The 22,290-nt window shown below is 39.1% G+C and overlaps 2 protein-coding genes across 2 annotated transcripts in view; both read left to right on the top strand.

Annotated features, from left to right (window-relative positions):
- Window positions 1-844: 844 nt before the first annotated feature.
- AMACR (alpha-methylacyl-CoA racemase) lies at window positions 845-17,152 on the top strand. The gene is made up of 5 exons (XM_010008764.1): window positions 845-911; window positions 2,033-2,176; window positions 4,753-4,913; window positions 9,903-10,089; window positions 16,666-17,152. Exons 1-5 carry the CDS (start codon window positions 845-847, stop codon window positions 17,073-17,075), a joined length of 969 nt encoding a protein of 322 aa, XP_010007066.1. The 3' UTR covers window positions 17,076-17,152.
- Window positions 17,153-20,058: 2,906 nt separating this feature from the next.
- The window catches only part of SLC45A2 (solute carrier family 45, member 2), a 14,511-nt gene continuing 12,279 nt past the window's right edge, over window positions 20,059-22,290 (top strand). The window contains exons 1-2 of the mRNA XM_010008738.1: window positions 20,059-20,497; window positions 21,562-21,738. Of these exons, the coding sequence (XP_010007040.1) occupies window positions 20,059-20,497; window positions 21,562-21,738 (616 nt within the window). The remainder of the gene's footprint in view (window positions 20,498-21,561; window positions 21,739-22,290) is intronic.

Genomic DNA, 22,290 nt, shown 5'->3' on the forward strand with positions numbered 1-22,290 from the left:
GTGGAAGGTGCTCTCGGTGTCTCTTGGCCCCCTGAGACGCTGAACAAACGGCTCCGGGCAGCGTTAGGGGATGTCTGAGCCGGGGACTCGTGCTCCGGCCCGGGCATCACTCCTGCAGTGGTTTTCAGGCCACCTGATGCGTTTCAAATCACATTGTGTAGCCTTAGCAGGAGAGTAAGGTGTAGCAAGATGGTCTAAGTCTGAGAGTTTAGGATTCCTCTGAAGACAAGAGATCTGATGGGCTCTCTTTGCTGATAAAGCACATGCAGGCACTGGTGTCCGTGCGGGGCTGCTTCAGTATCCCTGCAGTTCCGTGAGGATGCTGTTCTGTTACAAAGAGGATCATCAAGGTCAGGTTGGACAGGGCTCAGAGCCACTGTGTTTTGTTAAAGATGCCCTTGCTTACTGCAGAGGGGTTGGTCTAGGTGACCTTTAAGGGTCTTTTCCAACCCAAAGCATGATATGATTCTAAGGTCACACGTCAGTGACAAACTACCTGAAGTGTTTTGGGGTTTCTTCAGTCAGTTCAGAAGTAGAAGGCCGTATCAGTTAAACATCATACATAGACAGGGGTGTGTGTCGTGTCACAGATAATTCCTTTTATTCTGAAAATCAGGTTTTATGTTTATAATGGTTTTTTGCCTTAAGAATTTTTGTGCCTCAAAAGCCGTGCAAACAACTTCAAGACATTCAATTCCATTTTTTCTTATTGCTAGTTTCCTATTTTCTAGTGGAATTCTTTTTCCCTTATCATGGAAATTATTGTTTTCTTTGGTTTTATAGTCACTTTTTCCTCCCTCCAATCTTGTAATGCAGGTACTTTTGTAATTAGTCATTAGATTTTATGGGCCTTTCAACTGAACTAGGCAAATCTGTGATCCAGCCTGAAGTTGGTGTGAACCAAAGAGAAGGTGAGGGCCCAAGTGGGAGGAGATTTTCTTTAAACACACGTGCATGATTTACCTTCTGACCATGAATTTGTGACACCAGGGGTTGTTTCTTGCTCAGTTCTCGCTTGTGCTTTAGAAAGCCTTGCTCTTAATCAATTATCACTTTCTCCTTGATGTTCATCCCCTGCCACTGACTAGGAAGTAATACAACAAAAATAGATCTTAAGGAATTAGAAAATTTAGTAATACTATGAATTAGTCTGTAAAACAAGTTGCAGTAATAGATTCCGGAGTGGAATAGTGAAGTTATTTTATCCCTTCCTCTCCAAAATATGTCTCCCTGCAATGCCAGTAGGGATTATAGAGCATAGACTGACCAGGCTGCACTGAGCAGTTTTAACTTGTTTGCAACTTGAATTTGCTTATTTGAAAACTGCAAGGTAAAAATTATAGCCTTGGTTACTGTAAACCCATGCTGACCAAACCTTTATTTCATTGGTTTCTAAAAGTTTGTTATTCTCTGCATTGCAAAAGAACACATTTTATTTTGTTTAGTGGTTGCAAATAATTTGTGGAATAGTGGCACGGTCCATTGGCATCAGTGAGTTAAAAGATACAGGAACACATGGGGTGTGGAAAGGCTAATATGGTGTGGAAGGTATATTCCAGTGAAAAGTGGAAGGAATTTCAGGTGAGTTGAATATGGAATACATAAGAGCTTGCACTTTTTTTTAACTTTTTTTTTTTTTTTTTTTTTTTTTTTTTTTTTTTCTTTCTTTTTTTAACAAGGCTTTGGTAGGTTTCTCTCATTTAACAGTACATGGATTACAGCAAGCTGTCTGGCAGTCTTCTGGAGAAGTAAAATAGGAAAAAAGGCTGGGGGGGAAAAAAAAACAAACCGAGGGGAAAATACCCTAAGGCTTAATTTCCACTTAATTGGCTTGTATTCAAAATGTATGAAGTATGTGGGTCATTTATAACATTCTGGCTGTTCACATTGTAGTATGGGTACCAAATTAGAATGTATTACTTCATAAATTGCGGTTCAGTTCCATTGTTGTATAATTTAGCTTTGAATCATGTATATTTTCAGTCATTAAAAATACACGTGAATTAAGATTCCATGCCTTTTTCTTTTTAAGGTGTCATGGAAAAACTTGGGCTTGGTCCAGAGGTCCTTCTCCAGGATAATCCCAGACTCATCTATGCTAGACTTACTGGATTTGGCCAGACAGGAAAATACGCCACGTCTGCAGGTCATGACATCAATTTTTTGGCTTTATCAGGTAGGCTATAAAATTTCCTGATGAATAAGGCTTTTTCTCTCCATAAATGAAGACTCAAGAATTTATTGAAAGGTTATTTGCAGATAGATAAAATTACCTGAGGTGCAGCTTAGTGAAACAGCGGAGCAGATCTGAAGCATTTGTCAGTGAAAGGATTTCCTTCTCTTTGGGGGTGGTTCTTCTTGCTCCTCATTCTCCAGTCAGCTCTGGCACTTGCTTAACCCCTCTGTATGCTCCCTCACAAGTCAAAAACTGGCTAGAAGAAATGATGATGTTTTTATGTGAGGTGAAGCATTTCATTAAGGAATCCAACACACATAAAAAGTCAGCAGAAGAAAGGAAGAAACACGGACTGGATGGGCTGTTCGTTTTGGCAGTGGCAGTGAAATGTTAGGCTGGATCAGCATGTCTTCTCAGGCTGAATGGTGTTTTACTTCTTTGTGCTGCTTTATTTGGTTAAAGCTTTTCTCTTTGAAGAGGGGAATGAAGGTTTTTGTTTTTTTTTTTTCTTTCTTCAGGGTTAGAAAATTTGTATGTTTATAATCCCAAAAGGGCTGCAGATTAGGTTGTGTGTTTCTGAGCAGCTTTTTTTGAGCAAACTAGGCAGCTTAATAAGCCATTTGAGTCCCTGTGCTTTTCAGCTGTAAATATCTCTCCGTGAATGCAAACCAAAGGGAAAGTTGGGTTAAATAGAGTGGCAGTGCTGTGTTTCCATGCAGTGTTGTAGACAATATGCTCCTCTTAAGTGTCCTGTTTCTACAAGTGTGCAGTAACAAACAACAAAATTACCCAACCCTGGTGGTAGCAGTCAGTGTGTCGTGCATGGCCTTGCCTACTGCTGATCACTTTGGTGCTGTCTCTCCTGCTTCCCCAAGCTTGTAAGGGAGGAGAGAGTGACCCAAACCTTCTTGGCCTCCCATTGAATAAGGTGTTTCTTTTAGCTACAGCAAAGGGCCAGAGCAGAGGCACTGCAAATGTGGAGATCCAGTATTACCTACCATGGGGAATCATTGTGTTTGGTGTGAAATTTAGATTCTTCAGGAATGGGTTCAGCCTTCTCTCATTATGTAACATTATTGGAGAATAAGAAAAAAGTAAAGAAACGAAGCCTTGTTTAAAACACTTTTGACTTCATGTCTGGATGTTTTCAAAGTATTTTATTTTTATTTGTTACTAGCATAGGGAAAAGTGAGTACAGAAGCAGCATGTAGTCCATCGCTACATTAGATTGTAGTATGTTCTGCTGGTGAAAATAAATGTTTTTTTCTCTGCAGCTGATGTAGTCAATAGTGTTTTGGTTAGAGCTGTCTTCCTTAAAGTAAATAATTTTGCTTGAAATTTTGCAGGTCAGGTTTTCTCCCAGTTTAAAAGAAATAGGACAAGATTTTTGGGAGGTGTCATTCCTCAAAAATGACATGTCATATCCCGAGTGGTTTTTTTTATAAGCTTTGGCTTTCTTTAACTAAAAATAGCTTGATTAGGAACTCTAGATAAAATTAATGTTAATCTGCTGGTGCCTGTGACAACCTTTACTCTGTTAAAAGTGAGGTTTTAGTCAGCAACAGGGCTTTGTGCTTGGGCTACAGGCTTTAGAAACTTCTTCATAATGTGCACTCAGTTACTTAGACTTTGGAATTGCAGTAGAGCATTAGCTAGCTAAACAGCACATCAGAATCATGCACTTCTCAGGAAATTTTGGCTGGGTATGCTGCAAGTCTCAGCCCTTAGTCTGTAGGCACAGGAGAGACATGATCACGCTGCAGTTTCTTGCTTGCCCAAAATGGGTTGCTGTGCGGGAACTACAAAGAGAAAGGTGAGAGTAGAGAGGTTGTTCAGGATGGCAGAGAAATGCTAACAGACTTGGAGCTCCGTCTGAAGTAAACTGACTTAACCTTTGCTCTGTTCCCTTTCATTCCTGTGTAATTTCTGGCATAAACATAAGTTCCTTTTGCCTGTGTTGCATGCAATCAGACATAACCTTTCTGTGTTACTCACCTGTTTCTCTTGGAGGCAAACTTTTCTTGCTTTCCAAAGGTACTTGAAGGAGGGTAGGTCTAAACTTTGATTGTTGGTGTGAAATCCTTTGTTATGGTTACTAATTAATGGATTAAGTGCAGAGAAGACTCTACATCTGAATTTTTGCTTCAAAAGGTTCAAAAACAGAACAGTTTACCAAAGCTGCTTTGAGACATGTTCATAACACCTACTGAATCCTTATGGGGGAGGTTCTGTGTATGAATGTACAAAGTATTAATAACAGAATTATTGCAGACAAGTTTTTTTAGATGAAAGTTTGCCCCTGTGTAGCCCAGTTATCAAGGATTTATCTGTGAGACTTTTATTAATATCCTCAATTAAGTGCATCTCTGCTGGTATGATTTCATATATTCTTTTGTGAATTAAAGAGTTACTGTGAGCTGTGACACAGCCAAGTAGAGGCATAAAATTGTTGGTAGAAGTTTGTTTTATCCCTTGTTTACTTGCTTAGATTGAAAAGAATTAACTTTCATCGTAGAAATGTAGAAATTAAAGTTTATGATTACTTCTTTAATTTGCTTTGTTTGCTCTGCTGCCAGGTGTGATGTCAAAGCTGGGCAGAAAACATGAAAATCCCTATGCACCTCTAAATCTTCTGGCTGATTTTGCTGGTGGAGGCGTCATGTGCGCACTGGGCATTGTTACAGCCCTTTATGAACGCACCAGATCTGGGAAGGGGCAGGTCATTGATGCAAGTATGGTAAGTCTGGCTTCTAGGAAGGTGTGCCTTCTTAGGTCTGCTTTTTTTTCCTTCTCTGTAAAAGGAAGGAAATTGGGAGCTATTTGTAAGGTTTAAAATTGAGGACTTGGCGAAGTAGGAAAGCTCATAAAATGGCAATTCCTGGACCTGCAAGCAGTGTTCATGTGTTGTACACTGTTGCTGTATGCGTGTGACATGGGGTACACTGTGGCTTCACCCCTTTGCCATTCCCTGTCTTTCCTTTAACCAGTTTGCCACCTCCAGAAAATGTTCGCTGTGTATATTCAATGGGTGAGTTTAGTGTTTGGAAACAGGGTGTGTAATAAACAGTTCCCATCATGTGTAACAGCAAAAATGATGATCCTTATAACATAATTAATTGAATTAGCTTTATCCAAGACATACCTGCTTATGGATTTATTAGAAGCACTGTTCCCTCAATGATTCTCTGTTCCCTATGATTCTATGATTCAAATAATGATCCTGCCATGTATTATTGCCAAGAAGCCAATTTCAAGGACTTTACCTTAATGCGCCAGAAAGGAAACAAAAGGATAAATTAGCTTAATAATGAATACTATGGATTTTTTCACTGGAAGGCCACCCACTTAGACACAGAGGAAAAATACATATTTATATTTATCCTTGAAACCTAACATAACTGCACAGGTTTTTTCCGTGTCTATCTCTTTTTCTGTTTTACTTTTAAAAGAGCAGTGCAATTAAAACTTGGCCTTTCTTTGAGGTATGATAACAGTGAAGGCTATGATTTGGACTTAAATATAAATGGAAAAAAAAAGAATTAAAAAAACCCCTTTGTTGAAGAAGTCTTGAAGGTGGGAGAATAACAAGAGATGTTAGCTATGTTAGCTTGAGTAAGTTTTTGACAAAATCACTTGACGTTCTCAGAAACAGGGCACTTCATTAAGATCTAGATTAAAATTCTGGGGGATCAGTGCAAAACTGGTCTAAGGTTTTTACCCTGACAACAGTTTTTAGTAGTTGATTGTCAAATTGAAAAACTTACCAGCTGGAGTTGATTCCTGTTGGTTTTATTTTAAATTGTTTTCTCCGATCAGCTGCATGATGGATGAGTGGTTGTATTCAGTACATTTAGAGATTATATGTATGTGGGAAGAACTACAAGTATGTTGGACACTTGGATTAGTATGGAAAATGACCTTTTCACATTGGAGAAATGACCTGAAAAAAATTGGCTCAAATTAATGGAAACCACTGCTCTGTAGTTCTCTTAGGCAGAAACAATTAGCTGCACAAATGCAGTGTGAGGACAATTGGCTGAAGTACAATGGCAGGGGTTTGTAGTAGTCACAAGCTGAACATGAGTCAACAGCGTTGTGCTGTTGTAAAACACACACACACACTGTATGAGGATGTATAAACAGGAAATAGAACCACCAGAGTTTCTGATATAATTCTAGTCTGTTCAGCATTTATAAGGCCTCAGGAAAATTCTGTTACTGGTGCTGGCCATCATCTTTCCAAAAAACCAAACCAGACCGATTAGAGACGGTCAGAGAAACACAACAAAAATGATCATGAGTCTAAAACTATGACCTACAAAGGAAAATTGAAGGAATTTGTTCATTTTTGAAGCAAATAGTGAAGACTTGAGACTAGTCTTCCAATATTTAAAAAGATATTTCTGAATATATTAGCAACTCTGACACATAGTGGAATTTCCTACAAAGGAAGAGGGAAAATTAATTTCTTTTTTAGCAACTTTCTGTCCTCAGGATTACTTTTATTAAGTTTTCATCTTACTTAATCTGTTGTTTTGCTGACCACTTTTTTGTTTTTCTTTTTCTTGTAGTGTCTCTTTTTCTGAAATAATCTAAAAAAAAAATGTCATTCCTGTCTTTGAGGTTAGGAATTCTAGGTTGAGATCTGAATTTTTGTGGTTGTGTAATTTTTTTTGTTTATCTTTTACTTCTAATTAGCATGTTAAAAACTGCACAGTGGCTTGGGACCGTTCTTGTGATCAGTAATATACACACAAAGAACTCCTCTAGTTAATAAAACTACAAAAAGAGTGCAGAGAGAGTAAGGCCAAGGGCTAGAATTGCATCACCTGTTCACAACGTCCAGTGTTGTCACTTGGCATAAAAAGTAGACATGGAGTCCTGCATTTGAGTTGTGTAGCTCGGAATAGTCAAATGCCTGGTCTGAATTGATTTATGTTCTTTGCTTTCTCTTCTCTCTAACTCTGTAGGGGTGATAGATACCTTGCAGCTAGCCTCATAGTTCCCATGTGCTGAGTAGTGTTTGGAGTGTACAATATGCAGTAGATACAACTGTACATCTGCAGTCTTCCACGACACTGAAATAGGAGCCTGTCAGTCAGGGCCTTGCTTTAGGTTCACTCCAAATTCAGACACAGAGCCTTCTACTGATGGTAGGCATCTGACCAAGCATGACTTACTCTTTGTGAAAAAGCAGCCACAGGAGAGGATGGTGGTGACGATCACTTGCATAATAGTCTCATGGCAAGAGCATTTAGCTGTCTACAGAAGACTGGGGTTCCAGGTTTTTCTCAGCCTGGAGGTATTCAAAACCAAAACTCCCACATCCTAGAGGCATTAATAAGTCATGAGGATAAAGGTTAGGTTGGTATGCATTCATTCTCATTCTGTTTGAACTGTTTGACTCTCTAGAAGGCAGAGAAGACTCGCAGAGCAGACAGGTCACCCAGCAGGATGGTGTCTCTGGATTCTTGTCCCTGCTTCAGAGGCTGCTAATGCTTTTGGCATAAGGAGCCATTAAGTGAAACACATAACTGTTGCTGTCATAATTCTGCAGTTAGGCGTAAGTGGAGTGTCCTGTCCTTTTCATGTTTTAAAGGAACATGACCACATCAGTGTATGTGTGGTGTTACTTGAGAATGTCTTTGGAGCTTTGGGGCAGATGTTAGACAACTTTTAACTTGTCTCTGAATTGCAGTGGGCCTCAGGCAGAAACTAGCTGCCTTGTTGACCATGTGATGTCAGTTATTAATTGAAATAAGTAAAATTTTGGGGGAAAAAAAATCACATTTCGGGAAAAATCACATAAAAGACACACAAAATAAAAATGGGGCTTACATAACAGTGAAACAGAAAGTATTAGAAAAAAAACATACTCCAATTAGAGAAAAATATGCCCCAAGTAGTCAACAGCCTGGCCTGGAGACAGGCCTGCAAGACACCTGCAAGACAGATGAAAGAGATGGAAAGGAGACACTGCCCACAGCTTGTCTTGGTTACAGCAACCGTGTATGTGAACGGTAGAATAATGTTAAGAGATAAAGTTCTTCCTCATGTTTTTGGGTATAAAAGTAGCCCTTGTGTTTTGGGAAACTGAGCTGGCTTCCTGCTCCCTTTTCTGCACAGAACTGGCTATTAATGCAAATACCTTGACTCTGTGTGTGGATCAGCTTCTTGCACACTGGGTGATAGACCCCACTTTTGGGACAGCACATCCACAGGTATTTCTAAAGTCCATATACTAGTCCAAAATAAATGGGTTACTATATTTTAAGTGTTTCCAGCATAATTAGCTCTGTATGTAGGTATTGTGTCAGCACCAAAATCTAATTTGCAGTTAGACCTTATTCTGATATTAAACTTATCTATTATTATCCTTACTTGCCATGTTTTTTGTGTATTTTTATTTAATACGAGCAGTGCAAGATGAGATCATTAATCAAGCAAACACTTTGATACGCTTGCAGTTGTTTTGCAAACATGTAGATCAAGGTATACAGAATTCTCATATGAAAACAGTTTACATAACAAGTGGGACAGCAGTATTCTGTCCATGTGGGCAGGTACTTGAGGAACTGGCTAAGTAGTACACAGTAAATGAAGAAGCCTTCTTGACTGCATACCTCAGAGATTTACATGCTTAATTCTTGATTAGAAAGGTAAAAATTATTAGATCTTTCCACATGACAGTTCAGTAGCGTTTTACTTTGGTACAATCTCCGCTTTTCTCTATAGACTGGTTAATTTTACAGAGCTGAAAGTGCATGAATCAAAACAATCCTCAAATAATACAACTCGGGTTTTTCACCATTCCACTGGGATGTTTCTGGCCATATACTGTTACTGCCTAGTATTCTCCTACAGTTTTTCTAATGCCATTGGAAGAAAATGGATTCTGCTGGTGAGAAAACACGTAGGATGTGATTTTGTTTGGAAAGACTGGTAGAAGCTTGGTAATTACTGAAAGGCTGAACAAACCGATTTTTCAGTTTGTTATACTTCACATAGCCAAAATGTTAAGGAGCCAGTTAGAACAGGATTAATCATGTTTTATTCTGCCATATTAATCAGACAGCTGCCTATTTAGAGATTACCTTGCTATGTCTGTGTACCTGCTAGTGATGATAGTGGGAGAATAATTTTTGGTTTAACTTAGTGATGGAGATGAGCTTCCCAGTTCCCATGGTATAAGGGAGCTTTAAACATTTATTTCCTTACAGTTTTCTTTTAAATAGCAGTCTTATTAAAATCAGTAAATTCAAAGACATTAATGTTCAGATAATTTGGTACTTACAGGACTGGTGTAGGCATCTTGATTTCCAGACCTTTAGAAGGGTTAATGGCTGTCAGGTAGTTAATGTTCTATAGACCCAAGAAGCTTGTCCCATCATCTCAAATTACTTACATTCTCTGTGTGAACTCCTAATGATTATAAACTTGTTACACTAAGAAACTTTGTGTGTTGGCAGTGTGTTATCTGTCTGAAGCTGCTTTATTACATTTATGCTCCTTCTTGTTCTCCAATTCCAGATCATTTCACATATGCAGTGTAAACAGTAATTGAAAACTTTTAGAAATAAAACTGCTTACCAGAGATGTTGTCATTAAAAAATACTAACAAAGGACAGATCTGGTAGTAGTTTTTTTCTGTTTTGTTTTATGTAGAATTAAGGTAACATGCCAACTGACTTACTGAAGCTGTTACTTTTTCCTGCAAATCTTCAAGGTAGAAGGAGTAGCATACCTAAGTTCCTTCCTGTGGAAATCACAAAATTTGGGACTTTGGAACAGACCTCGAGGTGAGAACCTGCTAGACAGTGGTGCCCCTTTCTACGAGACCTACAAGACCTCTGATGGAAAATTCATGGCTGTTGGTGCCATTGAGCCTCAATTCTATAAGCAGTTAATAACAGGTAAGTAGCTTGGAGCAGGTCTTACCAGCAAAGCACAACTGAACAAAGCCTTTAATACTTGATTTTGATTTGTGGCGTTGGTTATGTTGATTTCTTTGTAAAAGGCAGACGTGTCTTAAACTAACTGGGTAGTAGTACAGCAGTTTAGTGGACTTTCTTCTTGCAATTGATTGTTTTATTTTTCATCCCTTCTCTTACCCTCAGAAACAAAACTTAAATTATAGATTTTTTTCTGGAGTTACAGTAAATGTAGTCTGTGATGTGCATGGACCACTAAACTAGAGTGACTCAGGGACATGTCCAGCATTAGCTGCTGCCCCCAGATCAGTTCTAAGTTCTAAGTTACTCAATCTTGAAAAAGAAACTAGAGTTGATTATTCCACACTTCACAGTTCTCAAAAATGTTTTTCTCATCCAATCCCTGGGGAATTTTTTACTTGCAAGAAATGCAGTAGAAGAACAAAAATAAATATAAAACTATCAAAGTAAAATGTAAGCCCTTGCTCTGGAAGTTAGGGAATTTAGAATTCAAATGCATGACTTCAGGGACAATATCTGCATTAAATACAAAGGAAAAGAGAATAATAAAGCTGCTTATCCATATGTTTGGCTTAAAGTGATCAAACACTGGCCTGCAATATTAATTCTGTTCTTCTCTAGAGATTAAGTTAAATAGCGCTTACTTCTAAGTCACAGAAGTGAGATGGAATCTGTCTATGCTGAAAAAGAAAACTAATTCTGTATTAGAGTCTGGTTTTATTTGTCCCTTTTCTCAGCGAGCCTTTTCTGGACACTTCAGCCTTCTTCTATTGATCATTGCTACAGGGCAAGGCTCAGCTTGCTTTTCTCTCTCAACCAGCCAGCCAGAAGAAAGCCTGTGATGAATGAACCCAGTGGGCAGGCAGTATAACAATTACTGACCAGTCTTATTTACATAACTCTTTACTGAGAAATATGCTAACATTTTCTGTTTTCCCTTGAATTGTTTCTCAGAAGTTTAGAGCATAAAGTTGGAGCAGCCACTGTGAGTTCATCTGCCTGTATTTGGGCACCCATATTTGACAACTTTATTTTCATGTTTGAAAGTTTTCCTTGTGCTTAGAGTGCACAGAAATTTCTTGATTTTAACAGCTGAAGTTTCAAAAACAGATGTTCCAGCAGTAAAGAACTGTTATATCGGTTTGTGAGTAGACAAGTGTAATCACAGCTGTGCCTGTGTTTCTGTCTGCTTCTGCTATATTTTTAAAACCCAACATACAGACTGCAGTCTTCTAAGGAATTTTTTTTTTTCCTTTAATTGTATCGCAGTCTTTGCTTCTTTACAGTCAATATTTTTTCTTTTTGTATGTTGCAAAAGTGTGTTTTTTTGAGTATCAGACTGAACTCCAGATTTTTTTCAGTATATTGCATTTAAAGCAAGTGGTCTTCATTGTATTTTAGATGCATATTGTTACTAGTTGTTAATATTTTCACATAGGAAACATTTATAATTTTCCATAGTTATGTTTGCAAGCTTTCTGAAGCAATAGTGTAGTAAATTAGAACAGCAGTTCTTTCCTATGGCTTGGGTTTTTTTTTTTTTCCTTTCTGGGATATCTATTGTGGAAATTCAATTCAGAATTTAAGCCTTTGAATGTTATATGGAAGGAAAAGCTGCTTGTGAGAATTGTATGGCTCTTTCACAAACCTGAGGAGCTTTCACTTAGGCTGAGTCATCTGTTCAAGGCATTAATCCCCTACTTTGAAATAGTTTTAAAATTACATGTTCCAGTTAAAATTTCCATAGTTTCATTTAATACTTTTCCCTCATCATTCTGGTCAGATCCACTGGTGAACAATTTGATGCTGCTCCAGGCAAAATACATTCAAAAGCCACTTCATGTCTGTGTCCATATCCAGAGAGTAGGTTCCTTTCACCACTCCTATATCATGAGAAGACAAGGATATGGACATTGCAGATGTAAAAGCTGAAGTTTTAAAGATTGCAGAATTGAGAAAGGAATATGATTCCTGAGCCATTTGTCATGGCTCACAGAGTTCTAGTTAGCAGAAGTGAAATTAATTTCCTTTTGGATTTTATTCATGTCAGTGTTTCCCTGCAAAATTAGAAACCCAGTATTGGACCAGAGAGCTGTTAATGACACAGTGAGGAAAGTTCTTCAGGGGTCTGCACAGGGAAACAAACTAAGCTTTAGAAAATACAGCCTCTTAGTTTGGCTTGGTAGATTGTGCTCAGCAGGGAAAATTAAATTTCTTCTTGCCACAAATTTATTAATTATAAAAAAAAGTTTATAGGAGCACCTGAAGCTATAAAAAACAGATATGGTGAATAATAGATGTAGTAACTGTGGTATTAGGACTTGTATTCTAGGCTCACTGCAGACGATATGCTGTTAACAAACATACTGCAATTCTTTTGGCTATATTTATTTTATTAATGCAAAAGTCAGCCAATAAATAATTAAAACACCTTTGCATCTTGTGAAAAATACGATGTATAAAATTCTGAGACAGAATGTGTTCTAGCTGACCTGTAATGTGCTTCTGCAAGTTTCTTTTTGTTTTTAGCAATGTAATATACTTAGTATTGTTATAGCCAGGCTACAACAGGCCTGCAGGACACATCAGATTCTGTATATGAGGGAAGAAGTAAAGGTTTTGTTCTGTGTTACCACGTGGTGTAAACTTGGTTGCAGAAAGAGATCTTAGTATCAACTTACAGTGATGTGAAAAGTTGTAACAGTCACTAAAGTTCTGAAAGTGTATTTGATAGTACTCCTTTTGTACTGCTTTGATAGTCCTACTTTGTTGACTTCTATTTATAAAGAAGGACAAAAGAAAGAGGGAGCACTTCAAAAACATAGCTAGCATCTTTATGAAGGATTTCCAAAGGGCTCTCCATTTTGTCATAGTAAATTATTGTGTAATGTATTAAATATCTGTTAATGTACTGAATTCAGTACAGTGTTGTTAGTAAGATGTGCAAAGTGAACAGCAGTTTCCTTTTTACACTCTAGAAATCTATTATGCATTTTTTACAGATTATTTAGGTTTTATTTTAATTTTAGTTATCACAATTAGCCTTAAACATTGTACTGATACTGTAGTGGGCCATGGTGTTGCTTCACCAAAACACTTGGCAGTTGAGGTAGTTAAATATGTGAACTTGGAGTATAGCTATGGATGTGTTTACAGCAATGTTCTGATAGACTCTGGGCCTGAGCAACCTTTTGCTAAACTTTCTAAAAAAATAATTTGGTTTCAAAACTTTGAGCAGAGAAAAACCTTTACATGGTTACTTTAATAAAAATTCACTACTGTCTTGGAATATTCTAAAGTTTACTTTCTTCTCGAAGTGAGAATGAATCCTGTTTAGAGACAGAGCAATGGCTTACATAAAATTTATGGCTGTGGTTTGGGCCAAAATTAAGGATTCCCATTCCTAGATGGTTCTATTAAGGCGTGTTATGACAACATAATTTCAGAATTACTGTGCTATGGGCATACAGTTTTGAAAAGAAAATTGGCAAACTGAAACAAGAAAATGCTCAACCAAGCTCTGCTAGGAATCCTAAATAATCTTTTAAAATAGCATGACTGAGATACTATAAGAAACTGTTCATTTCCAATGCACTAAAATAACTTAGTGGATTTATGAAATGAATTTTACCATTTCCTGCCTCTTGAAACAGGTGCCTAATTTTGCTGCAGTTTGTCTAAGAAGTTCTGTAGAAATCGAGATTTCAATTTGTTGTATGAATGACATGCAAATAAATGTCAATAAAACTATAGATTCTAAAGAGTCTTAAAGCTATATTATTATAAGGAGGCTTAATTTAAAAAAATAAATCATTATTTCAAAGCTCTACTAGGCTAGGTTACTGGGCTTTTCTGAACAAAAATCTCTAGATGAAAATTTGAATGAAAAAAACCTTGGAAACAGGTTGTGATTGCTTTACCAGGTATTCTGTGTAAAAGATACTTTTGATTATGTTAGGTGAAACCTATCATCCTGTGGTACCCTAGACAGTTCTGTTCTGTGTAATTGTTTCCTTGTTGACTCTGTTACTCCTGCTGTGATGCTGTTCCTCTGCACCACAAATGGTTAGGGCAAGCTGCACAGTGGTTAAATGCTGTTGGTTCAAGGAATTTAATGTTGAGGTTTTCAGTGTACAGTGGAAAATGAGCATGTAATATTAAATTCCAGGTTCTGTATATTGTTCTGTATTGGTAGACCAGGTACAGTTAGGTTCTGCCAAATTTCCATCTGGCACAATCTTCATACATAATTGTGTAATGGGATAATGGTAGAGCTCTGTTCATGTTGGACTGGCTACTAGAACCCAAACCATAATTAATAAGCAAATAAATACTTCTGAAACAGTTTTTTCCAATTGACAAGGTTTCATGCATTGAGACAGAATCTCAGTGTGTTGTTACTCAGCTTTACTAATTGTGGAAGGTAGATTTAACCCACCTCCTATTTCTTGAGTAAACTCAATAGCACTGTTCATCTTTAGTATTATACTTTTAAGATTAATAATAAAATAATTTTTGAAAGCATTGTTGGCCTCTACTTAGTGGTGAATGCTCAATCAGTATGAATAATCTTCAGATGATCTTTTTTTAGGTTTATATAAATGGTTATGAAGACTAGGGTTTGGTTTAGTGATTTAAGGTGCACAGGGCTTGGCAAGTCTATAAAGCCTGGTGTTTACCTTGCAGTATACTTACTCTGGTATCAGTAGGAATCTCTGATAAGAGGTGAAAATGCTTTCTCTGTCTTCAGCTGTATTGGTTTTCTTCTAAACTTGAACAACTATGAGGCTGTATTTCTGAGTCTGGAGATTGGCAACTTCTCTGTTTTTCCCTTTGCAGTACCAAAGTAAGATTTCAAAGCCTGTGTTATTTTTCAAAACTACTATTTAAAAACCTTTTGACAGCAGTATAATTATTACATTATATCATAACTTAGGGGAGCCTATGAGCCTCTAGAAGTGCCTGTAGTAGAGACTATGAGCGGAAAGAACTTAAGAGAGTGGAAGAATAGGCATTATCTTCCTTTCTTCTATTCAGTTGTTATATTTCTGCCTCTCTCAGTGAGAAGGAAGCTGTAGTAATAGAAGATACAGAAAGTTGTTTTGCCTATCTCCAGCTAAAGATTAAAGGCGTTCTGTGTAAATTCTGCCTGCAAACAGGCTCTTAGTAGCCAAGCCTGTTAACAGCAGCAAGTCAAATCACCAACCTGATACCAGATACCCAAAGATACCAGGATGCTCAAAAATAAATGTTTGCAAAGCTCCACATTTTCTCAGCCTTTTACATGGAGCTGTTGTTGTATAAGCAGCTCCCTTTTTGTCTTGTTCATTAATCATTATGATAATAGTTGTTCTCTAGGTTTTCTCATTTCTCAAATTAACTTATTTTTTAGCCCTGCTTTTTATTAACTTTTCCTGCTCCTGATTTTCAAAATGTGACTTTGTGGACAGCCTTCAATATACTACTTCTGATTTCTATTTGATATCATTGACTCTGTCCCTGTGTTTGTACTATCTCCATTTTGAAAATGTGGTTGTATTGCTTTCTCTATTCCTTGTTTCTTACCTATTTTTTGAGAGAAACCCAACCAGAATAACAATTCTTGGAGAATGGAAGGGTGGGCAGTGCAGAGATTACAACAGAAACAGAGATGGGAAGCTGGCTGCAAGGGAGAGATGTAGGCTCACCAATGAGAGGGAAGGTGGTGCTTAGTTAGGAGGAGAATCTGGGACTTTCCCAGTTGATTAAATTTTTAGTACAAAGCCTGTGTGCCCATCTTCTGCTCTTGTGCCTCAGAAGGGATGTGTGCGTTGGATACCTAAGTGGCCCATGCGCTGATCTTCTGCAAGGCAGAGTTCTTAAGCAGTCAGTGAGTGTGAGGACTATGGGTTTCACTTTTCCAAAAGAACAGCAGTGGAGAGTTGGAGCCTGGGTGATGTGTTGAAGAGGAGAGCAGCAAACACTGCTGGAGTCCATTTTGAGAGACATGAGTTAGTCTGGTTGCACCTGCAGCTGAGCTGCCCTCTGCACATGGAGCAGGGGTGTATCCATCCACACCATCTTCTCATTTCTGGCTTGGAAATACACTGATTGTGTTGGACACACTGTAGCCTGCTGAATGTCACCTGCTGGCAGATGTACTGGCTCCTGTTAGATAAGTAGGGTGCTGTAATCCAGCAGACTTTGGTGTGCTACGGCCAGGTAGAGAATATAGAAAATGGCCTCAGGACAAAATGTTATCTCTAGGCAGCTGCTGCTCTGCTGAAGTGTTTATACAAATGAGTGTTTATCACATGTATTTAATTAAAAGGCTGCAGCTGATGCAGTTTGCTCTAATTGTAAGTAATAGAACATTTTATTCTTCTTTTCTCTCCCCCTCAATCATAGATGTGATAAAGTTTGAAGTGCCTTTTAGCTAATATGCCCTGCTATGTTGGACTGCCTGCAAAACACAAGCTTTTCAATGAACACAGTTGCAGGCAGCACTTTAATTTACTTGAGCTATGCTACATCTGAACTCTGCTCTTCTCCTTTCAGGTCTTGGTCTAGATTCAGACAAACTCCCCAGTCAGTTGAGTTTCTCTGACTGGCCTGAAATGAAGAAAAAATTTGCATCTGTATTTGCACAGAAGACACAAGCTGAGTGGTGCAGCATATTTGATGGTACTGATGCCTGTGTGACCCCTGTTTTATCCTTTGATGAAGTTGCCTCACATCAGCATAACAAACAAAGAAGTTCTTTTTTTAAAAACGATCAGGAAGAAATAAGTCCTAGACCTGCTCCTCGTCTATCAAGGACCCCTGCTGTTCCGTCATTAAAAAGAGATCCTTTTATAGGAGAACACACGGAAGAGATACTGCTAGAATGTGGGTTTACCAAGGAGGAGATTACTAAACTACATTCTGATAAAGTAATAGAATTCAGTAAACCAAAAGCTAGTTTATAATCTGTAACTATGCAGATCAGACAAATGTCAGGCTGATACAGTAGATTTTTATGCATTAAAATGGAATTGTATGACAAATATTTGCATGACATAGCTTTTATTATTATTTTTTAAAATTAATGAAATCTTAAATTTAATTGAAAAAAGTGGGGATATATACATATGTAGCTGGATGGTCTCCAGTCTAGAATGATACCAAAATTGTGTTCTGAAGTTCTACACAGTTTGCTTAGTAAGCAGCTGTAAAGCCTCAGAATGTTTCTTTAATATTCTATGAAATACCTCTTTAATATTCTATGAAATGTTTTTTCTTTTGATTCTTATTTACACCAATGCTTTATATGTTGTCATTACATGAGGACAATACTTTGCATTAAATATAGCTATATTCTTCCTAAATAAGTGATTGTTTTGTTTACTTACAGATTAGAAGGAAGTTTTTTCCTCCATTTTATCACATTAATTCATTTGCCTTATCAAGCCAAATTAGTGATCAAAATAATGCTGTTTTGTTATATGCTGCTGTAGAGTTATTGTCATAAATTCTACTTAATAGCCTCACTACATTTTCCTAATGCAGTCTCCCAATTACATTACATTTGGAATTTCAGTTTGCCTAGAAAACATCTTCAGAACAAAATTAGTTATTTTAAAATAGCTGCCAAGTATTAATCCTTCCCTCCCTTTCTGGAGAAATAGCAGGCAACTTAGCTGTGTGGGTTTTAAACACTGTTTGTTCCACAGTGGTTATAATTTAAAATTAAGTCTTTATTTGAAACAGCCTTCTTCAAGGCAAGAAATAAATAAATTACACCTTAAAAAATACTTAGTTATATGGCCTTAATACAGTTTTCTTTAGCCTGACATGTCAGGAATTATGATATGAGGGGTTGAGGTTTTTTGGTAATTTTGTCAAGGTGTTTACCATGCTGAAGATTGGTTGGTTGCTTACAAAGGCTTCCAAAGCTGAAATCTACTTTGGCTCATTTTACATGTGTAATGCAAAAATTTCAGCATTGTCACTCTAAAAATCCCACACTTTTTACATTCTACTACATAAATCTTTGCCTGGAAGCAAGAATTACCTAGTAGGTCCTGACAAAATGGATAAACAATCAGCAAAGGCATCTTAAATTTCTGGTTGTTAATCACTCAAATGTAAATTACTGAATATTATGCACTACAGTAAGATCTGACAATTTGCATCAGATGTTGGAGAACAATAAACATTGTCACATTTAGTCCCAGAGCACCTAAAATTGCACAAATCACTTTGATAACTTGTATTAATACTTAAGGGATTAACCTTAGGGGCCATATTGGGACCAGCACTGTTCAGTATCTTCATTGATGACATGGACAGTGGGATCGAGGACACCTTCAGCAGATTTGCAGATGGCACCAAGCTGGGTGGTGCAGCTGACATGCCTGAGGGATGTCATTCAGAGGAACCTAGACAAGCTCAAGAATTGAGCCTAGCCCTAACACACATACTGGTGGATGAAAAGCTGGACATGAGCTGGCAATGTGTGTCCAGATCCCAGAAATCCAACCATGTCCTGGACTGCGGCAAAAAGAACTGTGACCAGCAGGTCAAGGGAGGTGATTCTACTCTGCTCTGGTGAGAACCTGAGTAATGTTCTTTATCAAGCTCTGAAGTCCTCAGCACAGGAAAAACCCTGTTGAAGTGGGTCCACAGGAGGACCACAAAAAAGATTAGTGGGATGGAGCATTTCTCCTCTCCTATGAGGACGAGCTGAGAGAGTCAGGGTTGTTCAGAGAAGAGAAGCCTCCAGGGAGACCTTATTGCAGACTTTCAATAGGGAAAATGGGCCTATAAGAAAGATGATAGAATCATAGGGGTTGGAAGGAGTCTCTTAAGATCATTGAGTCTAACCCCCCTGCTGCAGCAGGAACCCCTAGAGCAGATCACACAAGAACACATCCAGGTGGATCTTGAAAGTCTCCAGAGAAGGAGACTCCACAATGTCTCTGGGCAGCTTGTTCCAGTGCTCTGTCACCCTCACACTAAAGAAAGGAGACAGACTTCTTACCAAGGCATTTAGTGATAGGAGAAGGAGTAATGGTTTTAAACTAAAAGAGGTAGATTTAGACTAGATGGAAGGAGGAAATTGTTTACGATGAGGGTGGTGAAACACAGGAACAGGTTGCCCAGAGAGGTGGTTGATGCTCCATCCCTGGAAACATTCCAGATCATGTTGGACTGGACTCCGAGCAACCTTATCTCTGCTCATGGCAGGGTAGGGGTGGGACTGGATGAGCTTTAAAGGTCTCTTGCAACTCCGACTGCTCTGTGATCCAGCATAAGCAGGATCAGCTGCCTCACTCAGGTGCCTGACCTGAAAGGTACAATGTCACTATAGATTTATTTTAAAACCTTCTTTTGGCTGATAAGACTGTTTAAAAAAAATACCAGCTGCAGTTTGGCAAGCTTCTGTCAAGCTTTTTATCTGACACTGACACTCTAGGGCAATAGGTAGGTTCACTTTCATGAAGTGCAGAGAAATCCTATCCTGGGTTGGTATTACAGACTCTTCTCCCCATTTGATCACCAGGAAACTGGCACTATGCTGTTCTTCTTGTCTGCTGAACAGAAAGCTGAGGGCTCTGGTTCTTGGCATCACTCCTGTCTTGCAGCAGCAAGAGGAACAGCTTTGTGTCAGGCTCATCCTGTGCCTGGCCCATGTGATGGATGTTCCCGCTATATGTGCGTTTCACGCCTAAACAGTAGTTCTTCAGTTGTGGATAGTTGGGAGCTTTGCAGACGCCCAAGAGCTCAGATCTGCCAATGTTAACACACACTTCCCCACCCCCTTCCTTTCATAACTTGTGATCGCAGAGCCATGAAAGTATGTGAGTCCCTCCCCCGGCACAGACCGATCCCCCCGGCATATGATCGGGGCTCCATGTCAGCCGGGGCAGGCAGCAGCGACTCGCCGGCGCGCGGCCCGTAGCCAGAGCCATGACCTTAGCAAAAGAGAACTTCCACAGTGCCCTTCCACCCGCTTCCCAGATGGCCAGCATCGAGATGGACAGTACTCGAGAGAACGAGGCGTCTCTGCTGAAATCTCTGATGAGGACTGGGGCAGTGGTGCCGCGGAAGCGCGCGGCGGGGAGGCTGGTCATGCACAGCATGGCCATGTTCGGCCGGGAGTTCTGCTACGCCGTGGAAGCTGCCTTTGTCACGCCGGTGCTGCTCAGTGTAGGGCTGCCCAAGAACCTCTACAGCCTGGTGTGGCTCATCAGCCCCATCCTGGGCTTCGTGCTGCAGCCCGTGGTAGGTTCAGCCAGTGATCACTGCACCTGTAGCTGGGGAAGGAGGCGACCTTTCATTCTGGGTCTGGGCATCATAATGCTGTTAGGCATGGCTTTGTACCTCAATGGGGACGTGATGGTCTCAGGTAAGTGAGGGGCACACGCTTTGCTGACAGACAAAGCTTTTGAATCTGAATGAAAAGAGGGGGCCCTTTTATTTCTGCCTCAAATTTGGGGGTTAAAATGGGGTGCCAGCAGCACTGAGAGAGCTGAGGAACAGTGCAGTTCTCATGTAGGCTGAGTCCTGCTGTACCCTGTCTTCAGTAGTTTGTGCATGTGATTACAGATGGTTGGTGGGGTTGCCTGAACCAGCTCATACAAGTCAAGTCCTGCTTAGGCAAAGAGAAGTTTCTTAAGAACTAAAACCTACCTTTTTAAGTTAAAAGATGCAGATTGTTTGTTTGATGTAATACATATCGAAACTGAGTATCTGCTAATCCCTCTTTTAGATGGATTAGCATTCAAAATATGTATCTTTAATTACTGCAGCAATGACTCATCTTGGAAATGCATTATGCTGTTGAATAATAGAAATCAGCAACTCCTTGGAAACCGTGTCACACCTGGACTGTGCAAAATGAAATAGTAGTGACATGCCTAGATCCTGTTGTATTTGATGTATGCCTCAGCTTGAGATGTAACTTCTCAAAGTCTTGATGGGAAGTTGTTTCTGTCATTATGACCTGGCAGAGGGGGGAGGCATGTCTTCGCATGGATTGATTTATTCTCTCTTCATTGGTGTTGAATATACTTGTATTCATTTGCCCAAAAAGAGATGTTGCAGTCAACATTTGATTACCTAACACAGTGGAAGGTGGGACAAGTAGAATAAAACAAAAACTGAAGACGTACTACAAAATGCATGTGTGTTAGGCTACCAGAGCATGCCATGGATGTGCAAAGGAGTAGATTAAGGCTAATGATGCTCTTGATTGAGGAGCTTGGAGTACCCTGAGCTTGTGCTGACTGAAGGCAGTAAGTCAGCCAAGCACGGCTCAGACATCCTGCCTCTCTGATGTGATTCTGGTATCACTGCTCTCCTGTGCATAACTAAGCATTGTTTGGATTGGAGCTATCAGGAAAGATAAAATGTGGTTTTGTGGAACATGGTACTGTTGCTGTCAGAATGAGGGTGTTTTTCTTTTTGTAGCTTTCATCGATGAGACAGACAAGAAGCGGACATGGGCAATAGTCATTACCATGCTGGGAGTAGTGCTTTTTGATTTTGCAGCTGATTTTATTGATGGCCCCATCAAAGCATATTTATTTGATGTCTGCTCTCATCGGGATAAAGAGAGGGGTCTGCATTACCACGCCCTCTTTACAGGTACTCAGATCCCTTCTTTTCCTCCCTCCTTGTCAAAGGAGGGGAAGGTAATTGCATGGATTTTTTCCTCACTGTGTTTCTAATCTTGAATGAACTGATCATCTGATCCCACACGTCAGTCACGAGTCTTTTGCTGGGTTTTCACTACTCCAGTGAACAGCAACTTTTGATTGCTGCTGCAGGAATTCTGCTGCAGGAGACTGCAGGCATAAACACTGCAACAGCTATGTTTATAGCAACATAGCCATGATATAAGTAAGAGCAATGGATTGTTTAGAAAAAGTAAAGTAGTGTTTATGCAGCTGATTATTTGGTGAAGCAAAAATTAAGGGATGTAACCCTTGCCATGTTACATTCTTGGCTCAGCATGTGGCACAGGCCAAGAGCTGCACAAACCAGTACAGTTGATTTCCATTCTTCAGCAGTTCTTCAAGATGTGTTGCTTCCCTGTATAGAAATGGCAGCTCTGTGTGGAATGCAGAGCTTCACAGCTTCCACAAAATAAGTCCAGGCATTCAGTCCAGGGTCTTGGAAATTAAGTAGGGGCTTAAT

The sequence above is a fragment of the Chaetura pelagica genome, unplaced genomic scaffold, assembly GCF_000747805.2.
Source record: "Chaetura pelagica isolate M959 unplaced genomic scaffold, ChaPel_1.0 scaffold31, whole genome shotgun sequence".
NCBI classification, from domain to species: domain Eukaryota; kingdom Metazoa; phylum Chordata; class Aves; order Apodiformes; family Apodidae; genus Chaetura; species Chaetura pelagica.